Below are 25,639 nucleotides of genomic sequence, written 5' to 3'. Positions count from 1 at the left end.
TGAGCCGCCGTTAAAACGTATCGGTCATTGATTAACATCCCTCCGCAGTAAAATCTGTTGAAATACGACAGTCGTACCATCCACGGAAACTCATTCATGGCCGTTGCATGGCCCCCGACGATTCTTTTAGCGTCGTTTCTTTCTCCGCAAGCTTAAAAAAAAAACAAACGATAGGTTTCAAGAACAATTGCGAGAGCGGACTCTCTTTTGTTCAATTTTTGTTTTTATTTCGTTACTGTTATTATTGTTACGTACAACAGGAGCATGGCGAAGATGGCGTGTCATGTCTTGGGGGTGGTCGGTTCCCGTAGGTACCAAATCTGGTCCCGAAGAAACTTCTTAAGGTGTTCGCTTCATAGTCTACGCCATCCTGTAAATTTTAAACTCGGTTTCATTTAACGTCGTCCTTACAATACTCGATATCTATTAGTTATGCATGCCGATAGCTTTTGTCGAAGAAAGTAGATCGTGTACTGTTTTTATTTTCTTTCGTAAATGGGGAATATACAGGGCGTTGTGAAAGACACAAAGAACGGTACCAGGCGACTGATTTTTTTTCTTCGTGCGGTAAATATTTTGTGCAAACAGGACGCTCCTTATGGAGGTGCTAATTAAAACTACATAAGTATAAATTTACAGATGTTCTATATAACATTTTCTAGCGGTAAATAAAGCTGTTAGGTAATAAGTATGTACAGTATGCTGTGCATACATGTGTATAACCGAACGTGAAAATATTTGGATTGTTCCGTATGGGAATATTTATGACGTGGACGTTTCATAAAGAAATTACCACCTGTAGATGTTCGTTTTTTTTTATTTTAATATAAATTTACATCCATTTTCGATTAAAATAAAGGCTTATTGTTTTAAAGACATCATAATGCCAGTTTTTGATAAGTCCGAGATCTTCAAAATGTTTGGAAAAAAATATTCTCTACTATTACATATTCTGTTATTACGTTTTTTTTAAAGTTAACATTAGAATGGCCTACTTTTACGGTTGGTCCATGCCTAACATACTTTTTGTGGCCTAAAATTAATTATCGAAATCTAACAGGTTTTGACTTCTTCTCATGGTCTTTCGTGATCTTTTTTTTTATTACATGTACAGTTAAAATGGAAATTAAAACATCTTCTGAGATGCAATAACGGTTTCGATACTACAAATTGTCTACAGATATTAATTTGTTAGAATAACCGTACGTGTTTTCGCCGAGAAAGTTCTGTAAAAGAAAATTAAAAACAAAAGAACGAAATCTAAAGATTTTGTTTCAACAAATGATGTTTTTGTTTTGGGGATAGGTAACAAAAGAGGAAGAAACAATACGCATCTTATGAAAACTGTTTTTTTCTTAAGTATACGTAGAATTATGACCAAAGCATTATCCTTTTTTTTTGATATCAACACTTACTCCTGCGCTCTCTCCGGGGATGACCAGATTTAACAGTAAAAATCCTAGGTAACAAATTATCCACTTCAACCGCATTGTTACTGCGCTTGTATAAACTTTTCGTCAGTCTTTTGTTAACACTTTTCAATTGTTTGTTATTTTTCTTTACGAAATATCACTAGTACGCACAAGTCGGATGGATGGAATGTCTTCTTCTTGTACTACCTGCGGCTTCCAGTCGCTTACTGTCAAGATAATCAAGTTCAAATAGCATCGAAGAGTCAAGTTCAAAGACATACATTATAAAAACGTGTTTTTATGACTGCTGTGTACCATGATGATGGTTTTTGTTATAACATACGAAAGAAGAAAAAATTGGCCCAACAAAAAAAGAAAAACAAAAGACTTGTAATGCTTTTGTCTAAATTAAACAATCATCAGTTGTCGTTCAACTGTTTAATTGCTGAGAAAATAACGAAATTTTTTGAAATACTTTTCGTTTAAGCGATTGGGACACTTATAAGAGCAGATAAGATACTTTCTGATCACACGTGAGGGACCTTATCAAAGCTATTGTAACAGAAAATGGTGAAAAACAAATGGGGAGAGTAGTTGTTGCTATATTGGGGACCCTGTATATAGAATTTTCATCCCAATTGTTTTTGATATTCTGAGAATTCTTGGATATTTACTCTTTATTGGTAGTAATACCGGTTTGGAAACTCATTAATGATATACACATATATATAAAGTCCTGTTCTGGGTCAATGATCATGGCGTGTTTTGTACTCTTGCCTTTTTTACGTATTTATTGGAAAATCAAATGACAAACGTCTAAAAAATTATAAGCAAAGAATCTCAAATTAAGAAGTAAAATAAAGAATGTAATAAAAAAATCAAAATCGAATCAAAAACACCAAAGTTAAAGCATTTTTAAAACAGTCAAATGCTATTTTCCTGATCGACAAACAAAATCGACCGATTTTGACTAATTAACGAAGCTAATTAACTCGACGTCTTTCAGAGCTTCTCATTAGGGTCATTAGTTTGCCGTCTCACATTGAACTTTTCTAATTAACATAACAAGATAATATTTTTCACTTTATTTTCGCGAAATCGCTTAAAATAAGCGCAAACCTTTGTCGATACAGTCTAAAAAGAAACGCAATTCGTAATAAATAAATAATTTATTGTTAAAAATGCCTACAAAAGCGTTCGGCCGGGTCACGAACATAAACAGGATCCGTCCAGGTTTGTTTCAATCCAGTTGAGATATCGGGACACCCTTGTGTAAACTCCGGGATATCCAGGCCTTCCACATCCAACACCCCATGACACTATGCCTGGAATTTAGTCGTACAATGTAAATCCAGAACCGTACTTAAACATTTTTAGTAGCTATATACAGTATTGAATGAAAATGAATGAATGTAAAACAAAAATACTGGTATGCAAGGGAAGAAAAAGTAGGGAAAGAGCGAATGTAAAGGTAGGAGACGAAAAATTAGAAGAAGTGGCCAATTTTAGGTATCTAGGAAGTCAAATAAGTCAGGACGGAAGGAGTAGTAGGGATATAAAGCAAAGGATAGCGCAGGGTCGTGTCGCCTTCAATAAAAAGAAGTCACTTCTATGCTCGCGAACGGTTAATTTATAAATTCGAAAAAGGTTGTTAAAGGTGTGTTTGGAGCACGGCGTTGTACGGGTGCGAAACATGGACAGTGGGAGCGGCGGAAAAAAAAGTTAGAAGCATTCGAAATGTGGTGTTATAGGCGGATGATGAGGATATCGTGGATACAGAAGGTTAGAAATGAAGAAGTATTGGAAAGAATAGGAGAACGGAGGACTCTGTGGAAGTCAATAAGAAATAGACGAGACAGGTTAGTAGGAGACCTTTTTAGGCATGAAGGTCTAGTAAGAGACATTAGAGGCAGAAACAGGAGTTAGGAGGGGTAGAGGTAGACCTAGATTAGATTACTGTTCGCAAATAGTTAAGGATGTGAGTTTAGTTTTAAGGAAATGCGAAGTTTAGCTCAGGATAGGAAAGACTGGAGGTACGTGTCCAACCAGTCTTAGGACTGACAACCTTATGATATTGGTGATATGAATCTTACCAACGATTTCGTATTTATTCCCGTTCGAAACGACCAACGGTCCTCCACTGTCTCCTTGACAAGAGTCCTGGGACCCCTTTCCCGCACACAACATGTAACTCGTGATCCTGGACGCCCTGTACTTCATAGCCCTGCACTGGGCTAACGTGAAGATGGGCACTTGAACCTCTTGCACCACGTTGGGTATCATTCCCCCTTCCATGGTACGACCCCATCCCACCACAGTTCCCATTTTTCCAGCGGGATCCTCGTCTTAATCACATTAATAATCGTAATAATAATAATAGATCGATTAGGCGTCAACGTTTCGTCTTTTCTATTATAATTTCCTCAGTGAATTTGCAACGTTGATGAGCAGAGTATGAGGAAGTTTCAGTATAAAAAGACAAAACGTTGCTGGACTCAACTGAATTTTGATTTCCTTTTGATTTTTAATGGTAAAAACGAATCCAAATAAAGGGAAGGTTTTAAAGGGTAGTAAGTAAAGGGCAGAATCTTACCTGAACTCGTCAAACAAATTGGCCGAATGTTTTCGCTGAACTTGACCTTTTTTCTCAGTTTCAACAACGCAATGTCGTGATTGTAAGAATTAGAATCGAAATTGTAATGTTTTATTATGGAGGCCACGGCCCTCATTTTCGCGGGGGCTTCGTCCGTGGTGGATTGGTCGTGGTCTCCCAGTATGACACGAAGATTTGAACGTTTCACCCTAAAAAAAAAAAAAGAAAAACGATTTTTCACCATCGGCATCGGCCGTACGGAAAATTCGTTTCCACGACCTTCTCACGCAATGGGCAGCTGTTAGAACGAAATCTTCGGTCAATAAGGAACCTCCACAGTGAAAGTGCCCCTCGTAGACCAGCCTTGCTATCCAGGGGTACCTGTTCACCCCCGACGGCATACCGCCAACTATTCTGTTTTCGTGATTCGCTAGACCGCATTCTGGAAAAAATTCTAATTCACGATTAATTCATTCGTTTAAAGTTCAAATTAAGTTTTCTTACCGCATGTGCAATTTCTGACTTTATTGGTGTCGTATTCCTCATCGTCGACGTCGTTTGTGTTTCCCGTTAGAAAATTGACAATCGTTCCCAGTTCGTTGAACAGGAACTTTCCTCTAGGAGCTTTCGACGCGATTCTGGGGTTTATCTTGGGAAAAGATTATAAGGTTATTGGTATTTTCGGCTTGTTTTGCAGTTATATACCATGGGTATGGAAAAGTGTTTATAGAATCGAATGGAAAATAGTACGTACCTGCTCCAGTTCAAAAGTTTCACTTTTTCCGAATGCTAATAGAATCAGTAATGTGACGAAACTGTTGTCTATTATATTGGAAAATATGACCATTTTTCTTCAATAAACTGGCTAATAATACAACCGTTCCGGACAATAAGAATAACTAAACGGCATTCCTGATGCTGTAGTACTAGAAAGATGACGATATTGTATAGTTAATGGATTTGTAATAACGGTTAATACCTCTTGGTGTTTCTTGCACCATATAACTGCTTTCACCATCGACTGAGAACTATTCCCTCTACCTCTTTCACTTGACTTTGAAAGAAAGTAACTCGCAAAAAAAGGAAAGTCACGCAACATCATCCGACACGAGCCATTTTAATTTTTTTTTTGCACTTTTTCAACATGCCCACAAACAAAATCAGAGGGAAACAATTGATCGATCGTCAGTCAAAATTAAAAATTAATACGCAAGGAAAGGGTGGTGTCCGATATCAAAAACAAACTCTCCAAGAAATTAGTACGATCAGATTTGCAGATTATACAGCAGTATTAGCATCTAAGAAGGAGCAGTTAGAGATAGCTTTAAATAAAATGGATCAGTACTGTATGAAAATAAATAAAAGCAAAATAAAAATAGTGGTGTGCAAGGGAAGAAAAAGTAGGGAAAGAGCGAATATAAAGATAGGAGACGAAAAATTTGAAGAAGTGGCTGATTTTAGATACCTAGGAAGTCAGATAAGTCAGGATGGAAGGAGTAGTAGGGATATAAAGCAGAGGATAGCGCAGGGTCGAGTCGCCTTCAATAAAAAGAAGTCACTTCTATGCTCGCGAACGGTTAATTTAGAAATTCGAAAAAGGTTGTTAAAGGTGTATGTTTGGAGCACGGCGTTGTACGGGTGCGAAACATGGACAGTGGGAGCGGCGGAAAAGAAAAGGTTAGAAGCGTTCGAAATGTGGTGTTATAGGCGGATGATGAGGATATCGTGGGTAGAAAAGGTTAGAAATGAAGAGGTATTGGAAAGAATAGGAGAACAGAGGACTCTATGGAAGTCAATAAAAAATAGGCGAGATAGGTTGGTAGGACACCTTCTCAGGCATGAAGGTCTAGTCAGAGACATATTAGAGGCAGAAACAGGAGTTAGGAGGGGTAGAGGTAGACCTAGATTAGATTACTGTTCGCATATAGTTAAAGATATGAAAAAGTTGAGATGAGTGTCCAATCAGTCTTAGGACTGATGATCTTATGATGATGATGAAAGAAAATTTTTACATAATTAACAGTTGAGTAACACTGAGTATTTCAAAGACTTTTAAATTCGAATTGAAGGCCAGTAAAGATTTCTTGTTTAACTTGAAACGACTACATTACCTATCACACCAAGTTAAACAAGAAACTGTCATCTCTTTTATTGGCTTTTAACTTGAAGGTTATCAGGGGATGATTTCCTAACTAAGGTTTAGACAGAAACAATTCATCGTCATCCAACATCGAAAGCGAATACGCGAGGAAAGTTTGGATCAATTATTATTCGATTATAAGGGTTGTTTTTCAATGGAACTTATTTTGGGACATTTAATATACTGTTAGACAATCACACCAAGTTAAATAACAAATCTTCATCCCTTATTTGCGTCTGATTCAAAGGACTAAAGTTTCGTCCTTCTATTTAAAATGCATAAAATTGAGGGTAGAGTCCGTAAAAGGGTTTCTACAAGAACTTAGTCGATTATTCTCTTTTTAGCACTTTATTTAAACATACCACTCACTGTATGAGGGTAGTTGTTACGTCTTTATTTCTACTACAAGTAATTGACAAAGAAAGTAGTTGTGTTCTTAAAACTTTTATTTCAATTTAAACGAATTTCTATACACATAAAATTCTACATAAAACTAAAAAAAAAGAAAAATAAAATAATAGAATCTTTGGCGATACGGACGGTAACTCGGTTCCCAACCTTTTGGCACACTTAACTTGCAATCACATACTTTATTACATAGATACCTAATAATCAATTAAAATAAGAATAAGAAATACAATTTGACTAGAACTTGACAAAAATAAACAATTTGTTTGAACGTAGTAACGATCTTATCTAGCAGAGCAAAGGCATTCGCCTTCGATTGCCTCGTGAATCCAACTCATATAATTCGTTATTTTTGTATAAATTCCGGGCAGATTGGGTCGTGCACACCCCCTGCCCCACGACACGATCCCTAAAAAAAAAGAAATATTGTCCATTAGGGAAACCAATAAACAATTATTGGTAAAAATCTTACCAATTATTTCTGTTGTTCCTTTACTATTTTTCATGTTCAATGGGCCGCCGCTGTCACCCTAAAATATAGATTAATTTACTAACAAATTGTTTTTTATATAGTATCACTCGTGTGTCTGTTTGTCCGTGTGTCACAGTCAATCTACTGGACCGATTAACTTGACATTTAGTAAACATTTCTGTGTCCCAAACACGGAAGCATAACGTAAATAAATAAATTTTGAACATGGGGGTCATTTTTCCAGGGGTCAATAAGAAATTAAAAAAGGGTTATGCAAACTGTACCCTGTGACATAACTAGTGAAAGGGCTTGTTGTTGGCAAATTCAGTAGGTAATTTACAATGGAAAATTGTAATTTTTGCTTTGTCATAAAAATTTAGTTTTCTCCGTGTGTTCTTGTTAAGTCGATTGTCGGATTAGGGTTCCGTACGCCCGAATGTAAAACGGAACCCTAATTAGACAACTCGTGTGTCTATCTGTCCGTTTTTTCTGATCTATATTAGATACCTCGCAAGCATCCTTGCTTCCTTCGGGATATCCAGCGCAAAACATATTGTCTGTAATCCGAAATTCGCCATACCCTGACCCAGAACAGTCTTCCTTGGACCAAATGGGCACCACAACCTTTTGTAAAACGGCCGAAGTTTCTGACTTTTCTTTGAGCCTTCCCCAACCAGCTACCACTGCGTATTTTCCGACATAATCGGAAAATTCTGACGACGTAAACGAATGTTCGAATTAATATTCGCTCTAATCGATTATTATTTAACGATTTTTTATGTTTACCTGAATCTGGAAGACACGCTGGTTGTATTTTGTAGTCGAAATTTACCGGATCATCGAGTTCCAAAATGGCGATGTCGTTGTTATAATTGAAAGCGTTAAAATCGTCGTGTATCACAGATCTTTCGATACCCCTGATAACTGTTGTGCTAAAACGATTCACGTCTTCGCGATCATGGTCCCCGAATACCACAGAAACCTGATTTTTATCGAATCTATTACGAAAACAACAAAAATTTATTCATAAAGAAAATATTTGCGATTGCCGATTACTTACCCTTCTATGCAGTGTGCGGCAGTTACAATATGCCTCCTGGTAATCAAAGTCCCTCCACAAATGAAGTCCCCGTCCAGGAGAAGCCCTACAATCCACGGGAACTCATGTTTTTCGGTGTCATTCCCTCCAACGACCCGCAAATGTCTACTAGCCATTCCACATTCTAAAAAACAATACAAAAACTGTGCCAGAAAACAAAACAGAGTGAAACAAATGACTTACCACAATTGCATTCGTCGTCTGTGTTAATAAAATTCGATGGAAATCTAGATCGTGGCATCTGGAAATTAATTTGGATTTAAAACTTAAATTGTGTAATTAAAAACAATGTAATGGGACGGTTCTTTAGACAATAATTTCATGTTTTGCGTTACAGGCGGTTGTACCTAATAATTTCGCGTATATTATATAAATATAATAAATACGTGTGCGACTTTCACTTTCTTGACGCGCAAAATAACAGTAATTTGCAATTTAAAAGTCGGTACCTTTTTGGCGTTGGGTGCACCAAAAACAGTCGAGCAGATGACGTGTGAGAAAACAACGGCCGCAATGATCGCGATCTTCACTTCACGTACGACCGGCATTTTTCTGTATTTCTTTTTTGTTTTTCTTTTGTTTTAGGTAAGTATACAATTTGTTTGTGATTGCGAGTTGAACTGTGAACTCCAAAATTCTTCAGAACTGTTTTTATACAAAATACGAACAATAATATTTTTTGGTGGGGTCTCTCAATCACCTTGACCATATTTTAATATATTTTAGCAAAACCTATTTTATTTCAATGTCTCGCCGATAATAGTTATGCGAAAAATGCGGGCTTCTATTACATGTAAGTACTCGACTTAAGTAAAGGTCAAGGGTATGTTGAAAAAGAAAATTTCAATTGTTTTATCACAGAACCAGCAACTGCAGCAGCAGCAGTAGTAGCATCAAGGGCTTTACGAAATCATCGCCGTTATTATTATTCTATATAAATGTTTATTGTTGAATTGTTTAACTTGAAATAGGTACCAAATCTACTTAGTCTCCTTAAATAAGGATTTTACGTAATACATTATATTTAATTTATTTATTCAGGATCATTAGGATTTTGATTACGTTACAATGATAATCCCTGTTTGTTAATCCACAAACCGCAAGGTTGGATGCGTTTTAATTTATAAACAAATTAAATAAATAAACAAATAGTAATATAGGTAAGTACAAATGCATTTTCCGTTGAATAGATAAAGCCTATATTTGGTCGTCTGGAAGTGATAAGGAGAATTTTTAGTGAACTAGTTGTTTATAGGTAAAGGTTACATTACCATACTAATTGATTTTCATAAGTGTAGACGTGGATCCTTGAATTGAGGCCTAGTGCAACAGCTAATTAACATTAAATTAACTCAACCGACTGTGTACATTTCGGGAGACAATGCTGTGTTTCATAATTGATAACAGAATGCACCGAATGGCCTAGATTTTACCGAAGATTTCGGCGACTGACTCCCCATGTCGAACGTAATTAACAAAAGAAAAATGCATTTGCATTCGCACAAAACAATAGAACACTTATGCATTTGTTTTGCTTTTGTTTACTCAGGGTAAAGTCGGATAATTCGGTGCGGTTTCTGATGTGAGTTCAATCAAACAAATGAACGATCCAATCAAGATTTTAGTATCCCTTGTTAAGGATATTCTGGTGAGATAATCCAAATTGATTTAACTGACGTAAGTCTAAATACAAAAGAGAAATTGTTTTCATAATTACGATATTAATCCCTTTCATTTTTAATTTTTTTATTTCGGTACTGTTTTATTTATAGGGAGTACGAGGGTGGATTGGTAATTTACAATGGAAAATTGTAATTTTTGCTTTGTCATAAAAACTTAGTTTTCTCCGTGTGTTCTTGTTAAGTCGATTCTCGGATTAGGGTTCCGTACGTCCGAATGAAAACCGGAACCCTAATCAGATAACTCGTGTATCTATCTGTCCATTTTTTCTGGTCTATATTAGATACCTCGCAAGCATCCTTGCTTCCTTCGGGATATCCGGCGCAAAACATATTGTCTGTAATCCGAAATTCGCCATACCCTGACCCAGAACAGTCTTCCTTGGACCAAATGGGCACCACAACCTTTTGTAAAACGGCCGAAGTTTCTGACTTTTCTTTGAGCCTTCCCCAACCAGCTACCACTGCGTATTTTCCGACATAATCGGAAAATTCTGACGACGTAAACGAATGTTCGAATTAATATTCGCTCTAATCGATTATTATTTAACGATTTTCTATCTTTACCTGAATCTGGAAGACACGCCGGTTGTATTTTGTAGTCGAAATTTACCGGATCATCGAGTTCCAAAATGGCGATGTCGTTGTTATAATTGAAAGCGTTAAAATCGTCGTGTATCACAGATCTTTCGATACCCCTGATAACTGTTGTGCTAAAACGATTCACGTCTTCGCGATCATGGTCCCCGAATACCACAGAAACCTGATTTTTATCGAATCTGTTACGAAAACAACAAAAATTTATTCATAAAGAAAATATTTGCGATTACCGATTACTTACCCTTCTATGCAGTGTGCAGCAGTTACAATATGCCTCCTGGTAATCAAAGTCCCTCCACAAATGAAGTCCCCGTCCAGGAGAAGCCCTACAATCCACGGGAACTCATGTTTTTCGGTGTCATTCCCTCCAACGACCCGCAAATGTCTACTAGCCATTCCACATTCTAAAAAACAATACAAAAACTGTGCCAGAAAACAAAACAGAGTGAAACAAATGACTTACCACAATTGCATTCGTCGTCTGTGTTAATAAAATTCGATGGAAATCTAGATCGTGGCATCTGGAAATTAATTTGGATTTAAAACTTAAATTGTGTAATTAAAAACAATGTAATGGGACGGTTCTTTAGACAATAATTTCATGTTTTGCGTTACAGACGGTTGTACCTAATAATTTCGCGTATATTATATAAATATAATACATACGTGTGCGACTTTCACTTTCTTGACGCGCAAAATAACAGTAATTTGCAATTTAAAAGTCGGTACCTTTTTGGCGTTGGGTGCACCAAAAACAGTCGAGCAGATGACGTGTGAGAAAACAACGGCCGCAATGATCGCGATCTTCACTTCACGTACGACCGGCATTTTTCTGTATTTCTTTTTTGTTTTTCTTTTGTTTTAGGTAAGTATACAATTTGTTTGTGATTGCGAGTTGAACTGTGAACTCCAAAATTCTTCAGAACTGTTTTTATACAAAATACGAACAATAATATTTTTTGGTGGGGTCTCTCAATCACCTTGACCATATTTTAATATATTTTAGCAAAACCTATTTTATTTCAATGTCTCGCCGATAATAGTTATGCGAAAAATGCGGGCTTCTATTACATGTAAGTACTCGACTTAAGTAAAGGTCAAGGGTATGTTGAAAAAGAAAATTTCAATTGTTTTATCACAGAACCAGCAACTGCAGCAGCAGCAGTAGTAGCATCAAGGGCTTTACGAAATCATCGCCGTTATTATTATTCTATATAAATGTTTATTGTTGAATTGTTTAACTTGAAATAGGTACCAAATCTACNACGATTTTCCTGCTTTTCCATTTTTACGAAAACCACAGAGGCGTCTTGTTCAGCGTGCTGTCAAACCTACACTAGCAAGGAGATCGGGCTGAAACTATAGCTACAAGCTATCCAAGGATGGTACTATAGAATGTCACCTCAAGGTAGGCCTAGTGGCGTCATCTCTTGGTTAGGCCGGAAACTTATCAATCCACCCTCGTATATTGTGCCCAGTGCCTCGGGAAGCAGAAAAATCTGAATTGGAGAAAACCCCGATGAAAATTTCCGAGAAAACTACCTCGAAAAACGGCAAAAACAATACAGAATCGATAGAACTTTTGAAGACAATTTTAAAAGTGAAGTTTTTTGTATAAATTTCTTAAAACTATTCTACTGGGAGGGGGGTGGGGGGCTTTATTTGTGCCCATGGCTTATTGGATGTGACAAGATACCTAAATTTTATGTTTATTAAAGAAAACATTAGCTTTAGCTTTATCACAATCGGTACAAAGTACAAGAGGACTTAAATAAACAAAACAATACGTATTTTTCTTATTTCTATTGCGTACTTACCTCTTGAAAGTGTCTATTGTATTATAATAACAATTAAATTTGATTTGGATTAAATTTAATCTAAGTTACGAAATTGAGTTCATGAATGTGTTTATCTNCTCGATCTATTGTCCAGTTGATTTTGAAAGGACAAGATAATAAAGGGCAAAAAGCGAATATATAATAGTCGCATTCTTTTGTTTGTTTGTTTTGTTTATGAACTTAGAAAAAAAAAGCAACACGCAAATACAAATTTCATTTGTTTATAGAAAAAAGAAAACATTTTCCATCTTCTGATCAACAGCTTGGGGTAGGATTAGTTGTTTTTATTTAATACATAATAATTAGTATAGGTATAATAATGTAACATATTCATTTGTTTTAATATTCATCGAGGGGCCCACATTCACAGTCCATTTCGTCATATTCTGACCTGTCGTAGATCCAAAAGGTTTCCATGGATAATAACAATTAAATTTGATTTGGATTAAATTTAATCTAAGTTACGAAATTGAGTTCATGAATGTGTTTATCTGGATTTCTTTAAACATATTGAAATTCCATGGTTTAATAAGTAACGTTTTATTATACCTAATTGTTATTTATTTGCCCTTTTGGCAAAATGTAAATTTTATAATTAGCTTCATAAATGCGTAAAAATAACTGCTTTACCATTAGACGATTTGAGAGGTCGGGTCGCTGAAGAATTAGAATAATGTCATCCTGTAATTAAGACCAATTTGTTCTCATTGGAGCAAGAAAAGTAAAAGCGACCAATTACGGTCCTGATAATTTACAATCACGCATACAATCATACGCGTTTAATGGATGGATACATAGATAAAATAAAATATTTGTATGTGTTTGGCTTCCGGGTGTCCGTTGTACCTGATTACCTACTTTTCTTTTATTATTTCTATTCAATATTTTGCTCACATCATTCACTTGTTCTTGTTCCATGTTCAATTCACGTCCATTCTCACTTCTTGTTGTCTGCTTCATTTCGTTTTCACTATTCCATTGGTAGAATTAAAATGAAAATTAATTCGGTAGCCGCAGTGTTCTTGGCGATCGTATTTTGCGCCAGTTTTCAGTTTTACCTGGTGTGCTGTGAGGTAAATTTTTACAATACTAAAACATTCGCCGGCAAATAAGAACAAAATACGGTATATGCGACAGTCTTTTTGTTATGTTTTTGTTTTAGATACAGGAACTAACAAATGGTAATCGTAACAATGTTTATTTTGTTTCTCCCGCGTTCGAGAGCATTCGGGTTCAAACAGGCGATCAAAATAAGTTTTTTCTGCCGAATTCCGGGGGTTCCCCTTCCGGTTTCTTAAGCAATAGGTTTAATATAACAAATCGCCCTTCGGGAACACCCGATAAGAATTTTGTGAATTGGATTTTCGGGGCTTTCGGGGCCAAACCTCAAAATGATGAAGAAAATTGCAGTCCTTGCCGTAAGTATCTACCCAAAAAATAAGATTTATTTTTAACAAACGTAATGATCTAAGTGAAGATGAAGGTACATTATTTTGCTTGATTTGAAAAGATTTATACCATTATTTCAATTTGGCATTTTGTTAGACACAATTGGCAAAAGGAAATGAATTTCACATGCTGACCTTTGCAAGGATTTATATTTTTGCCATTTTTATTCTCGTTATAGTTATGTAAACAAAACTATTTGCAAATCAAAATGCATATGTAAATTGAAAGGAAATTTTAGGCCAACCGGCTTCTTCTATAGAAAAGACATTTATTTAAATACAAATGAGAAGCTTCATTCTTCTTTTATTTTAATCTAAAACAGTGGAGCATCAGCAAAATTGTCGTTCTATTGTTACATAATAGTCTAGAAGTATTATGCAAGTTAACGAACATTTCAGAATGCGGTATTTCGTACAAGATGACAAGGATTGTAGGGGGAGTTGAAACTCAAGTTAATATGTACCCCTGGATAGCAACTTTGACGTACAATTCCAGATTTTACTGCGGTGCAACTGTCATAAACAATAAATATCTCCTGACTGCGGCCCATTGCGTTAACGGGTAAAAAAAAAATTGTGGTGATCCAAAAATCGCAAAAAAAAAATGACGAACGTTTTTTAGTTTCACGAAAGAAAGATTAGGGGCAAGTTTTCTTGTGCACGACAGGGACGTGAACGAAAATCAATCGTTCACAAAGAAAATAAAAAATGTCATCAGGCATCGCTCTTATCACAGTGGTGCCCTTTACAACAACGACATCGCCCTCTTGGAACTCGACAGTCCTTTAGAATTCAACAACGTTTTACGCCCTGTTTGTCTTCCTTCAGCAGGCAGGAGTTACTCGGGACAATCAGGTAAAAAAGTTTCGTGTGATTAACCCGAGTTTTTCAAAAATTTTTTTTTTTTTGAAGGGGTCGTAATAGGATGGGGTGCGACGGTGGAAAACGGACACATAGCGACTAAGTTAAGGGAAGTAGAAGTGCCCATTTTATCGAACGAGGAATGCAAAAAAACTGGCTACGGCAACAGGATAACAGATAACATGCTATGTGCAGGATATCCCGAAGGTATGAAGGATTCCTGTCAGGTACGTCCACCAAATTTTATTATTCGTTTTATTATTTACCACTTGAAATTCGTAGGGTGACAGCGGGGGCCCGTTGCTAGTAAGAAATGGAACTCGTTACGAAATAACGGGTAAGTTTAAGTAGGTTAATGGTATTATAAAAACAAAAACAAAAACAAAAGACAATGGGAATAACCGTTTTTATTTCAGGTGTTGTTTCTTGGGGAGAGGGTTGCGCAAAGCCGAATTATCCAGGAGTTTACACTAGGGTGAACAGGTATTTAACATGGATAACGAGTAACGCAAAGAACGCTTGTTATTGCAATTAAGTTTGTTTTGTTTAACAAAATGATAAAAACAAAAATTGGAAGTCACGCAGCGAAACGTTTAGAACAATTGCCTATAGAAGAAAACAATACGCTAAATTATATTATGTGTCTAAAAGCGTAGGTTTAAGAAACAATTGTTATGCTTTTTTCTTTTTGTTTAATTTATTGCTTTTGTTACTTCCAAGAATAACCAAAATGCGAAAACGAATAAAATTAAAAATCGATCAATTATTGCACATGTGTATAAACTTTTTAGATATTTGTGTACATATTTTGATTACAAGATCAATTATTTTATTATTGGTGGGATTTTTTTGCCAGAAGCCAGAATGTTTCCATCTCTCCTTTTCCCTGCAATAAAACAAAAAATTGCGGTTAAGGGGCGATTACTAATATGCAAATTCTTTTGTTACCTTAACGGTGACTCGCCCTCGACTTTGAATACTATACCCTTGATTGGGTAGCAAATCTTTTGTAAATGACGAAATTTGAATCTTTCCCGACTGCAACAAAAACAAGACAAACTTCCTATTTATCTATTTCTTGAAGTTAATAGGTATTAATTTTGTAATATATTTGAATAATTACCAAGCTAGTTGATTGCATCCTGGACGCAGTATTAACCGTGTCCCCAAAAAAGCAATATCTTGGAACTTTAAGACCAACAATTCCTGCCACAACTGGTCCCGAATGCATCCCTATAAAAACGTTCTTTTGTTTATATCTTTATTTTCAAGAAAGCAGAAAAAACAAATGAGCGCACGTACCAATTCGGACTTCGATTTTATTCTTTTCGTTCAAACTAATCTTTTTGATTTGTTTAATCATGCAAAGGGATAAATCGGCCACGTTGGCGGCATGGTTCTCGTTGGGGTTCGGGGCACCCCCGACCACCATGTACACTTGCCCAACGGTCTCGACTTTATAAACATCAAATTGATCCATTAGGGAATCGAAACATGAAAAGACCGTGTTCATGGTCGACACCACCTCCATGGCCTGCTTAACCGTCGATGAACTTAAGCCAACTAATTCGCAAAAAAGGATTGTTACTGCGTCGAAGGACTAAAAAATTGATTCGAATTTTATTAGATCAGATCCCAACATATCTTCTTGTTGTTGATTGCGGACCTGGCAAGTACTCAAGGGGGAGTTGCCCTCCCTCAATCGGTCGGCCACCGGTTTCGGGATCATCGAGTACAATAGGTCGTCACCTCGCTTTTTCCATTCGTCCAAAAGCTCGTGGTTACGTGTGAGTTCGTTCGATCGTTTTTCTTCCATGTCAAACATCATTTCTAATCTTTCGTAAACAAATGAGGGTCATTTTTATTATCACGAAATTAGCAAAATTAATACAGTCTTGATTCTAATCTAGGTCTTAATCTAGAACATTTGGTCTTTATCTTCGTCTTAATCTAGAACATTTGGTCTTAGTCTAGCAAACGTAGTCTTCATCTTGGTCTTAGTCTGGCACAGTTAGTCTTTACCTTGGTCTTAGCATAGCATACATGGTCTTGTTCTTGGTCTAAGTCTGGTACAGTTGGTCTTTACCTTGGTCTTAGTCTAGCAAATTTGGTCTTGATTTTGTCTATCGTTTCTAGAAATTTTATTGGCTACCTTTTCAGTTACCCCATGCAACCCTACCAGGGTACCTACACCCTTATCATTTTTCTTACTTTGAATTATGCTGCCACCCTGTCATAACCAGCTCCTTACTGAGACCGTGGGGGTTCAAATCGTTCAAAAACAACCCACTATCGACTAACTCTTCGATATCGTTGATTCTAAAAACGCATTTCTTTTGTTCGTCTTCAACTAACCAATCGACGGATTGACTTCTTTTGTTTTTTTTTTTGTTTAGGTACTCACATTGGAGAACAGAGGAATATGACGGCGTGCAAATCTTGCAGATATTTCATTTGTCCTTTTAACAACAAATTCTTAATCACGTTATGTACTACACTTCCTTCTTTTATTATTTGAATTTGACCCTGTTGTTGTTGTTGCTGCTCGTCGAACGATTCCTTGTGGGTTAAACCTGTTGATTCGTCTGGTTTTGTTGCGGACGATTCGGGGTTCGACGATGTGCTCTGTTCTCGTGTTTCAACCCTTAAAAATTCCACTTCGAACATAGCAAACTGAAGATGCAAAATCTAAAGTTAAATACGTTTTCCTTAATTAAAATTAATAAAAATTTTTTTTTGAAGTAATTTACATTTTGCCATGTAAGTGACACCCCGTAAGGTCTTCTAAGTCTGAAATATTTAGTGACAGGTTCTCCTAACGGGGACGTGTTATTCGGCCATATGTTCTGCAATTTAAGTCCAACTCCCCTAATTTTCATTTCCGAATTGAACAGAATACCAAAAGGAAACATCTCCATAAGGTCCGAACAATGAACCTGCGGCAACGGGAACGAGCGAATTTTCATATTACTCGATTGTTTTTTCGCTATCTGCAATCGTTAATTATTTCGTCGAGTGTTTTCAAATTAGATCGTTTTCTTACATATTCGCTGTTGTTGAAATCAAGACGAATCCTGAGAATTGTGTTTTTTTTAGAGCCGTCTTCGACCTTTCCCTCCTTCAGGACATTCGTTTTAATCTTAAGCTGAAATAAATCCTGGGCAACTTGATGTAGCTGCCCTGTAAAGCGTATGTAAGAAAAAGACAATTGAATGGACGGGCAAAACAAGAGAACAACAAGCAACAAATAAAAAAAACAATAAAACAGCGCAGATTCAGCAATAAAATAAAATAAAAAACAAATCCAAAGGCCACCCACGATATTCCTTTGGGGCTTTTAGAAAATTAACTCGCACGTGGAAAAGCAATAAAGATATAGGCTTCAGTGCATTTGATTTTTTGTACTGATTTCTCATTAATCGTATCCTTGTTATTTATCTACCTAATAAGTAACTTTTAAATCCTGTTCTACCACTGCGGTACACCAAAACACATCCCTCTCTGTCAATTTCGGCGACATACATAGAAGGACTTTCCATTTTAGGATAAGTAAATCGAAATTGGCTGTGGATGTTGTCCACATTCTGTAAAAAGTCGGTAAAATACCTGCCCGTTGCCCTGATGGTAATATCGTACCTTAAAAAAATATGAATCGACATAATGCGAACATAAACAAATGAAAATTAAAGAGTTTTGATATGTTTATGTATATATAACAACTGATTCATAAAAAAGCGCTCGTAAAATTATCGGAAAATGTAGGGTGTTTGGTAAGCTTCGAGAGGGTATAATTACGTAAAAATGTACATAGAATCTCATGGTACCAACGGTTTTAGAGTGCGATGCTAAATAGGTACTTTCCGGAGTGATTTGTGTTAAATTAAATGAAATAATTTAAACATAAAAAGGCGCTCGTAAAATTATTGTGAGATAGGGGGCTTTTGCGAATCACCGAGAGGGGATTATTATGTAAAAATATACGTAGAATATAATGGTACCAACGGTTTTAGAGTGCGATGCCAAATAGATACTTTCCCGAGTGATTTGTGTTAAACTATATGAAATAATTTAAACATAAAAAGGCGCTCGTAAAATTATTGTGAGATAGGGGGCTTTTGCGAATCACCGAGAGGGGATTATTATGTAAAAATATACGTAGAATATAATGGTACCAACGGTTTTAGAGTGCGATGCCAAATAGATACTTTCCCGAGTGATTTGTGTTAAACTATATGAAATAATTTAAACATAAAAAGGCGCTCGTAAAATTATTGTGAGATAGGGGGCTTTTGCGAATCACCGAGAGGGGATTATTATGTAAAAATATACGTAGAATATAATGGTACCAACGGTTTTAGAGTGCGATGCCAAATAGATACTTTCCCGAGTGATTTGTGTTAAACTATATGAAATAATTTAAACATAAAAAGGCGCTCGTAAAATTATTGTGAGATAGGGGGCTTTTGCGAATCACCGAGAGGGGATTATTATGTAAAAATATACGTAGAATATAATGGTACCAACGGTTTTAGAGTGCGATGCCAAATAGATACTTTCCCGAGTGATTTGTGTAAAATTATATGAAATAATTTAAACATAAAAAAGCGCTCGTAAAATTATTGTGAGATAGGGGGCTTTTGCGAATCACCGAGAGGGGATTATTATGTAAAAATATACGTAGAATATAATGGTACCAACGGTTTTAGAGTGCGATGCCAAATAGATACTTTCCCGAGTGATTTGTGTAAAATTATATGAAATAATTTAAACATAGAAAAGCGCTCGTAAAATTATTGTGAGATAGGGGGCTTTTGCGAATTACCGAGAGGGGATTACTATGTAAAATTGTACGTAGAATCTAATGGTACCAACGGTTTTCGAGTGCGATGTTAAATTGGTACTCCCCGGCATGGTTAAATATAAAGTTATAAAGAAAATATAGATTGATATTTTTTAGATAGTATTAAATAAGTACATAAATACCTACAATAAAATATTTACCCGAAATTGCTAAAGTATCTAACGAAGCACCTTCCAAAAAACAGCATAAAATCGTCGTACGACGACCCAATGACTTTTGCACAGGCATATCCCAAGGACGACATTATATCATCGGAATAAATTTGATGGGTGTTGAACATTTCGTGTGTACATTTGGCCTCCCTTTTCACCATATTCCACACATCTTCGCCGTACTCCAGCTTCATTTCAAAGAACATCATTTTTTCGTACGCATACATTTGTTTTTTTTCTCACCTGTACAAAATACTGGATGCTTTCTAGCAGCATACCGTACATTGTCGAGAATAGATCAAGCGGACACGTCTTGTTTGATAAAACTTCGGACTAGAAATGATAAGAAGAAGGTCCGGTAAAATTGGTTTCGAGACATTTTCCTTAATAATTTCATTTTCCTTTCGTATACACCTATCGTAAATTAACGGATATTAATTCATTCTTTATCACGTACATCTTGACCCTTCCACTTAATTTTATTGTTGGTATTGTTATTATTATTATTATGGCACACGAAACCCCGACTGGGGATGATGTATTGCACGTACACACAAAAACTACCCCATTCGTTTATTTTATTGCTTTTATTACTTACCTTTTGTACATTTCACATCATGCAACACCGTCCTCCATCTATTGTCCAGTTGATTTTGAAAGGACAAGATAATAAAGGGCAAAAAGCGAATATATAATAGTCGCATTCTTTTGTTTGTTTGTTTTGTTTATGAACTTAGAAAAAAAAAGCAACACGCAAATACAAATTTCATTTGTTTATAGAAAAAAGAAAACATTTTCCATCTTCTGATCAACAGCTTGGGGTAGGATTAGTTGTTTTTATTTAATACATAATAATTAGTATAGGTATAATAATGTAACATATTCATTTGTTTTAATATTCATCGAGGGGCCCACATTCACAGTCCATTTCGTCATATTCTGACCTGTCGTAGATCCAAAAGGTTTCCATGGCGCCTTTGCCCTGAGAACATTTTTTCGTAATGTCATAATCAATCAAAATTTATATATGTGTAAATAATAATACTTGCCTTAATTTGAACGAACCCTCTGTTTTCCGCTAGATAATTTTCCTCGGGTAGCAATTCTTTGGTTGCTGATGAAATATGTATTTTTCCGGGCTGTATCGAAACAAAATTTTACAAATTTTATTCGTTATTTAACTGGTTTAAAAAAAAATTTCGTACCAAACTAGACGACTGCATACGGGAAGCGGTGTTTACAGTGTCCCCAAAGAAGCAATACCTAGGGACCTTTAACCCGACGACTCCGGCAACAACGGGTCCCGAATGGATGCCTTTTGAAAACGAACACAAAAGAATAGAAAAAATAATTTAACAGATTAGTATGTAAGTACAAACCTATTTTAACTTCTAAATGTCCACCTGAATTAATTTGTATGTGTTGAATTTGCTGTATCATGCTCAAGGAGAAGTCGACAACGTTTTGTGCGTGAAAGTCCGTCCTCTCCGGTGCCCCACTTACAGACATATAAATTTGACCTACTGTTTCAACCTTTCAGACAAAAAAGACGCAAATTACATTTTGTTTTTAACGAACGAACATCGAAAATTGAACTTCTTCTGTTTGAATTTCGTTTGTTTTAATCAGTTTTAGACTTTAAACGAAAAACAAATGTTATGATTCGATGTTGTTTCTTTATTTGTACCTTATAAACTCTAAATTTGTCCATTAACTCGTCGAAACAAGTGAATACTGCGTTCATGGAAGACACAACGTCCATTACATCTCGGACTGTGCTTGAATGAAGACCGACAAGTTCGCAAAACATTATCGATACCATATCAAAAGACTGAAAGAAATCAAGAAAGACCACAATTTCTAGATGTAACAATAGATACTTATAAATTTTATTATTTTAATAACAAAGAAAAGGATGAACTGTAGGTAAATTATCTACCTAATGAATTATATCTAACTAATGGTTAATATCTAATAATGGAAGTGCAAAAAAAAAAATGATAAATGTGTTTTACATGAAAGATAAATACTTCACAAGTTCCCATTGCGGATTCCCCAGTTCGTAATCTATCGGCTACAGTTTTAGGGATCATGGAATACAAAAGATCATCTCCGCGTTTCTTCCATGTCTCTAACAACTCGTGATTTCTTTCTAATTCGACTGCTTTTTGTTCTTCTTTGTCAAACATTACTTCCAACCTGCGATTTTATTAATAATTCTATTTTTTTAAGCGCTACGATGAATTTTATCTGCTGTCTACTATTGATTCTTTGGGTAATTTTAAGCGACTTCTTCTTCAGCAATTTATTCATATACGAAGTTAAAGATTTAAATATCTATATAACTAACTAGCCAGTCATAGTTCAATTGTTTTACTGCAATTGTTACAAATCTGTTTATTCATGCAGCAAACAAATGAATGCTCTATTTCATTGTTTTAAATTTCAACTGTTTATAATTAAACATTTACGCATCGTAGAAACAAAAGTCATAAAAGAATGCAATGATAAATTGTCTTTCGGGAATTCTCAATATATGGATTATTTCCGAAGCCATTTAGAGTTTTTGGACTTAGAGAAGGAAAAAAGGTTTTATTTCGATGAGGGAAGTGATATTTCGTTGATAAAAAAGTTACGCAAAAGTTACATACAAACTAATAAAGTTTGAAGGCGTTTTATTGATGTCCGTCTTTTATTAAATTTTGAGGGGATTATTATGTAAAAATATACGTAGAATATAATGGTACCAACGGTTTTAGAGTGCGATGCCAAATAGATACTTTCCCGAGTGATTTGTGTNGGATTATTTCCGAAGCCATTTAGAGTTTTTGGACTTAGAGAAGGAAAAAAGGTTTTATTTCGATGAGGGAAGTGATATTTCGTTGATAAAAAAGTTACGCAAAAGTTACATACAAACTAATAAAGTTTGAAGGCGTTTTATTGATGTCCGTCTTTTATTAAATTTTCTTAGATATATTTTTTCTAAAAATTGTTAACTTACTTTAGATTGTGTTGCCAGCCTGCCAATACCATTTCTTTGCTTAGTCCGTGCTCATTCAAATCGTTCAAATAAAGTCCGAGTTCTGGCAATTCGTCGAGGTCGTTTATTCTACAAGAAATAAAAATTGTTGCAGCATTCTAATCCACCGGCTGTAAACTACCCTTATTACTATCTCCCTTTTTTGCTATTTCGAGCTATAAATTTTTATAAAAAAAAAAGTTGCAAAAAATGTTTACATATATTACGAAAGTTAGTATGATTTATGGGTCTCTTACACGGGGCTGCAGAGAAAAATTATGGCATCAATATCTTCCAAGTAGCGCATTTGCCCTCCCAAGATAATGTTTCTGACGCCTTGACTTTCCCTCCTCGCCTGATAAGGCGAAATAGGTCGAATTTCTTTTTTTTCGTCCTTCCTCTCTACCTCCAGTTGTTGCGAAGAGGGTGAGGTAGAAGGACGTTCTTCAATTGCTTTCGTCTCAATTTTATTCAACAACGAACCGAACATACTACCCCTCATGAACTCCAAAATGAATCGAACATTTTGAAGATAATAAATCTACAAAAGGACGCATAGATTTTTTTGTATCTACAAAACAAGTTTAACTTTTCGTTTAAAAAACAAAAGCGAATGTAATAACAAAATCGATATATTTTCTTAATAGGGAAAACCCCAACAAAAACGTGTAGAATCCTAATACTTTGTAGTACAAGTCAGGACTATAAAGGGGATGTACCTAAAATGTTTATGACGTTATGATAATATCTGAGTAATAATGGAAAATGAGATAAAATGAAACAATTTGCGATTCTTTTGTTCTTTTGATGAGCCATCAGTTGTGTAGCCTTCAATTATTGAAACGTTTAAACAGATGAAACTTATGCTATTTTGTTTTATTTTCATTGTTTTTAATGGTTTATTTGCGTACGTACATTTTTCCAAGAAAATTCAATCTTCTTAGGTCTTCTTAACCGAAAAAATTTGTGTATCGGCTGACCAATTAAATTTTCATTTCTAATCGTGCTTAGTTTCTCACCAGCCCCTTTGACCGTCATTTCACGACTTATTAAAACGGCAAAGGGAAACAATTCAAGCAGTAAATCGCACGAAAATGGTGCCAATTGTCTCGTTTCTAAATGGGCTTGGGACGACTTCGTTTTATGTTCCATCTAAAATGTATTAGGTAGAAGCCGGAAGAAATATTTTGGTAAAAAACCTTTTTTTTGTTTTTGAATTAACATTTCTCTTACGTATTCGCTGTTATCAAAATTTAATCGAAGATGAACCACTAAAACGGGGCGATCTTTTTTGGAAGACAATTCTGTACTCAAAATTATCGGATCTAGTTTTAAATTGTAGTGTTCATCTGCAATTACTTCCAGTAGAGCTAAAAAAAACAAAAAAAAATCACCCTACTAAAATTAAATATTGTTTTCCTTTAAAATATCATAAAGACAAGCCAGTTTTAACGAAGGTTTAGCATATTTTGCGAGTTTTTGGTATGCCGGTAAATTAGTTAAGTCTCTCTTCCTTTAAATCTTTATTGTCTCGCCCTGGGAACTTTCGTACCTTTATTCCGTCGTTTTTCATGAATTATTAACGAGACTGAGCAGTGAAAAATGATTTTCCCCAGCTGTCCCAATTTTATATTCCATTCAACAATTTATCTTAATTTTATTTTAATGGCGTCAACAAAAACGAAGGCGGTTCTCTTTTTTCTTTTTGCATCTTCAGGAAGAATAAACTTGAAACACTTGAAAACCGATTTTTTTGTTTCGTTGAGCAATTTTTTCTTTTTTACGTTGGCGGAATCAATAAAAGACAGACGCGGCTTTTTCTTTTTTTTTTCTTCTCAAGTTTCTAAACAGTTGAAAAGCACTTACATCTAGTTATTGAAAAACAATTTGTACGTACCAATAAAATAATTGGTGTATTCTTTTCTTCTGCTTCTATAAACCATCACGCAGCCGTTTTTATCCACATTGAGAACGTAAATCGACGGGCTTTTCATTTTAGGAAAAGTAAATTGAAATTGCGAGTGAATATTGTCAACATTTTCGAGAAAATCTGTGAAATAGCGACCCGTCGCTTTGATCGTCTTATCATAACTAGAAATAATATTTCGTTTCCTTATTGATGGCTATTAAAATAAGAAACAAAAAAAAAAGTTGGGGGAGTCTCCAATTTACCCGAAATAAGAAAATATATTGTAGAAACATTTTCCAAAAGATCTCATAACGTCATCCCTCGGGAGACCGCTTATTTCGGCGCAAGCATTAGCCAACGAAATCATTACACTATCGCTATACACCTGATGGGTGTTGAAGACAGTATGTTTACAATTTGCTTTTTGAATTATCGTCATCCAGGCGTCTTCACCATGCTCCATCTAATGAAAAATCAATTATTAATTTTTAATTTTTTAGAAAAACTAGTAAGCGACCATTACACTGCAGTAATTCCTCTTTTATTAATTTTTGTTCTAAGAACTTTTCACCACTTTACCCCAGGGGTTACAAATCTAAATTACAGATATTCGGTTATAAAATCTTTTTTATTAAATTCATTTTAGATCAAAAATTATACAATAAAACAAAATTGTTTATCGTTATTATATACAAATTATATTTTGATATTATTATATATTAATAGCGATATAAATAAGTGGTGTCATTTTAATCATTTATAATTTGAACTTAACGTGCACCGTGTAATTCAGATGTAGCCGGACAATTTGACCCATTATATTATTTTAATATGTAATTCTTTTGTTTATTAATAGAACAAGTGACCATCGTAACAAATGATAATACGTATTGTGTACAATTTTGGAGTTTAATTAATTATTGTCTTGCGTAATTAATATTCATATACCGTATCGATTTAAGTATTTCGAGATTGGTATCGATAATATTGATTTCTAATTAATGGCTAAACAAATTCAATGTCTACCTACCAAGACGAAAATGAACACTTACATAAAATAAACTAAAAAATATCTAAAATTTTATAAGCATATAACAAATTATAATTATAAATTTAATTTATATTTTCTAACTAAATATAAATTAGTC

The 25,639-nt window shown here is 35.1% G+C and overlaps 4 protein-coding genes across 6 annotated transcripts in view; 1 reads left to right on the top strand and 3 right to left on the bottom strand.

Annotated features, from left to right (window-relative positions):
- Positions 1 to 1,653, bottom strand: part of LOC112905568 (melanization protease 1-like) — a 5,541-nt gene extending 3,888 nt beyond the window's left edge. Inside the window, exons 1-3 of the mRNA XM_025978215.1 lie at positions 1,416 to 1,653; positions 256 to 370; positions 6 to 151 (exon numbers count right to left, since the gene is read on the bottom strand). Of these exons, the coding sequence (XP_025834000.1) occupies positions 6 to 151; positions 256 to 370; positions 1,416 to 1,490 (336 nt within the window). The 5' untranslated portion in view covers positions 1,491 to 1,653. The remainder of the gene's footprint in view (positions 1 to 5; positions 152 to 255; positions 371 to 1,415) is intronic.
- A 965-nt stretch (positions 1,654 to 2,618) lies between these two features.
- Positions 2,619 to 11,657, bottom strand: LOC108738568 (transmembrane protease serine 9-like). Its single transcript, XM_025978214.1, has 17 exons — positions 11,133 to 11,657; positions 10,867 to 10,924; positions 10,645 to 10,807; positions 10,371 to 10,582; positions 10,015 to 10,297; positions 8,574 to 8,697; positions 8,308 to 8,365; positions 8,086 to 8,248; positions 7,812 to 8,023; positions 7,533 to 7,738; positions 7,026 to 7,083; positions 6,841 to 6,962; positions 4,510 to 4,654; positions 4,285 to 4,447; positions 4,006 to 4,214; positions 3,506 to 3,757; positions 2,619 to 2,737 (listed from the first exon to the last, which is right to left on the bottom strand). Exons 1-17 carry the CDS (start codon positions 11,229 to 11,231, stop codon positions 2,619 to 2,621), a joined length of 2,646 nt encoding a protein of 881 aa, XP_025833999.1. The 5' UTR covers positions 11,232 to 11,657.
- Positions 11,180 to 15,323, top strand: LOC108738566 (trypsin-1-like). Of its 3 annotated transcripts, XM_025978234.1 has the most exons (8): positions 11,180 to 11,268; positions 13,227 to 13,314; positions 13,404 to 13,659; positions 14,089 to 14,251; positions 14,312 to 14,544; positions 14,602 to 14,777; positions 14,833 to 14,887; positions 14,967 to 15,323. In XM_025978234.1, exons 2-8 carry the CDS (start codon positions 13,234 to 13,236, stop codon positions 15,083 to 15,085), a joined length of 1,083 nt encoding a protein of 360 aa, XP_025834019.1. In that variant the 5' UTR covers positions 11,180 to 11,268; positions 13,227 to 13,233; the 3' UTR covers positions 15,086 to 15,323. The 3 variants fall into 3 exon arrangements, with proteins under 3 accessions (XP_025834019.1, XP_018327537.1, XP_018327536.1); XM_018472035.1 differs by lacking the exons at positions 11,180 to 11,268; positions 13,227 to 13,314 and adding an exon at positions 11,811 to 12,003; XM_018472034.1 differs by lacking the exon at positions 11,180 to 11,268 and having other exon boundaries at positions 12,711 to 13,314.
- Positions 15,324 to 15,337: 14 nt separating this feature from the next.
- LOC108738519 (soluble guanylate cyclase 89Db-like) lies at positions 15,338 to 24,986 on the bottom strand. The gene is made up of 24 exons (XM_025978213.1): positions 24,755 to 24,986; positions 24,480 to 24,673; positions 23,816 to 23,952; positions 23,498 to 23,734; positions 22,840 to 23,123; positions 22,565 to 22,672; positions 21,579 to 21,762; positions 21,251 to 21,394; positions 20,943 to 21,096; positions 20,769 to 20,878; positions 20,613 to 20,702; positions 20,459 to 20,545; positions 19,807 to 19,896; positions 19,552 to 19,751; positions 17,993 to 18,186; positions 17,594 to 17,730; positions 17,301 to 17,540; positions 16,955 to 17,238; positions 16,762 to 16,869; positions 16,217 to 16,385; positions 15,853 to 16,150; positions 15,674 to 15,783; positions 15,499 to 15,588; positions 15,338 to 15,436 (listed from the first exon to the last, which is right to left on the bottom strand). The coding sequence occupies exons 1-24, from the start codon at positions 24,952 to 24,954 to the stop codon at positions 15,383 to 15,385; spliced, it is 3,903 nt and encodes a 1,300-aa protein (XP_025833998.1). The 5' UTR covers positions 24,955 to 24,986; the 3' UTR covers positions 15,338 to 15,382.
- Positions 24,987 to 25,639: the final 653 nt, after the last annotated feature.

This window comes from Agrilus planipennis, unplaced genomic scaffold, assembly GCF_000699045.2.
Source record: "Agrilus planipennis isolate EAB-ADULT unplaced genomic scaffold, Apla_2.0 scaffold154, whole genome shotgun sequence".
NCBI lineage: Eukaryota > Metazoa > Arthropoda > Insecta > Coleoptera > Buprestidae > Agrilus > Agrilus planipennis.
The sequence above is the reverse complement of the archived record's forward strand: the minus strand, read 5'-3'. Positions and strand labels throughout refer to the sequence as shown.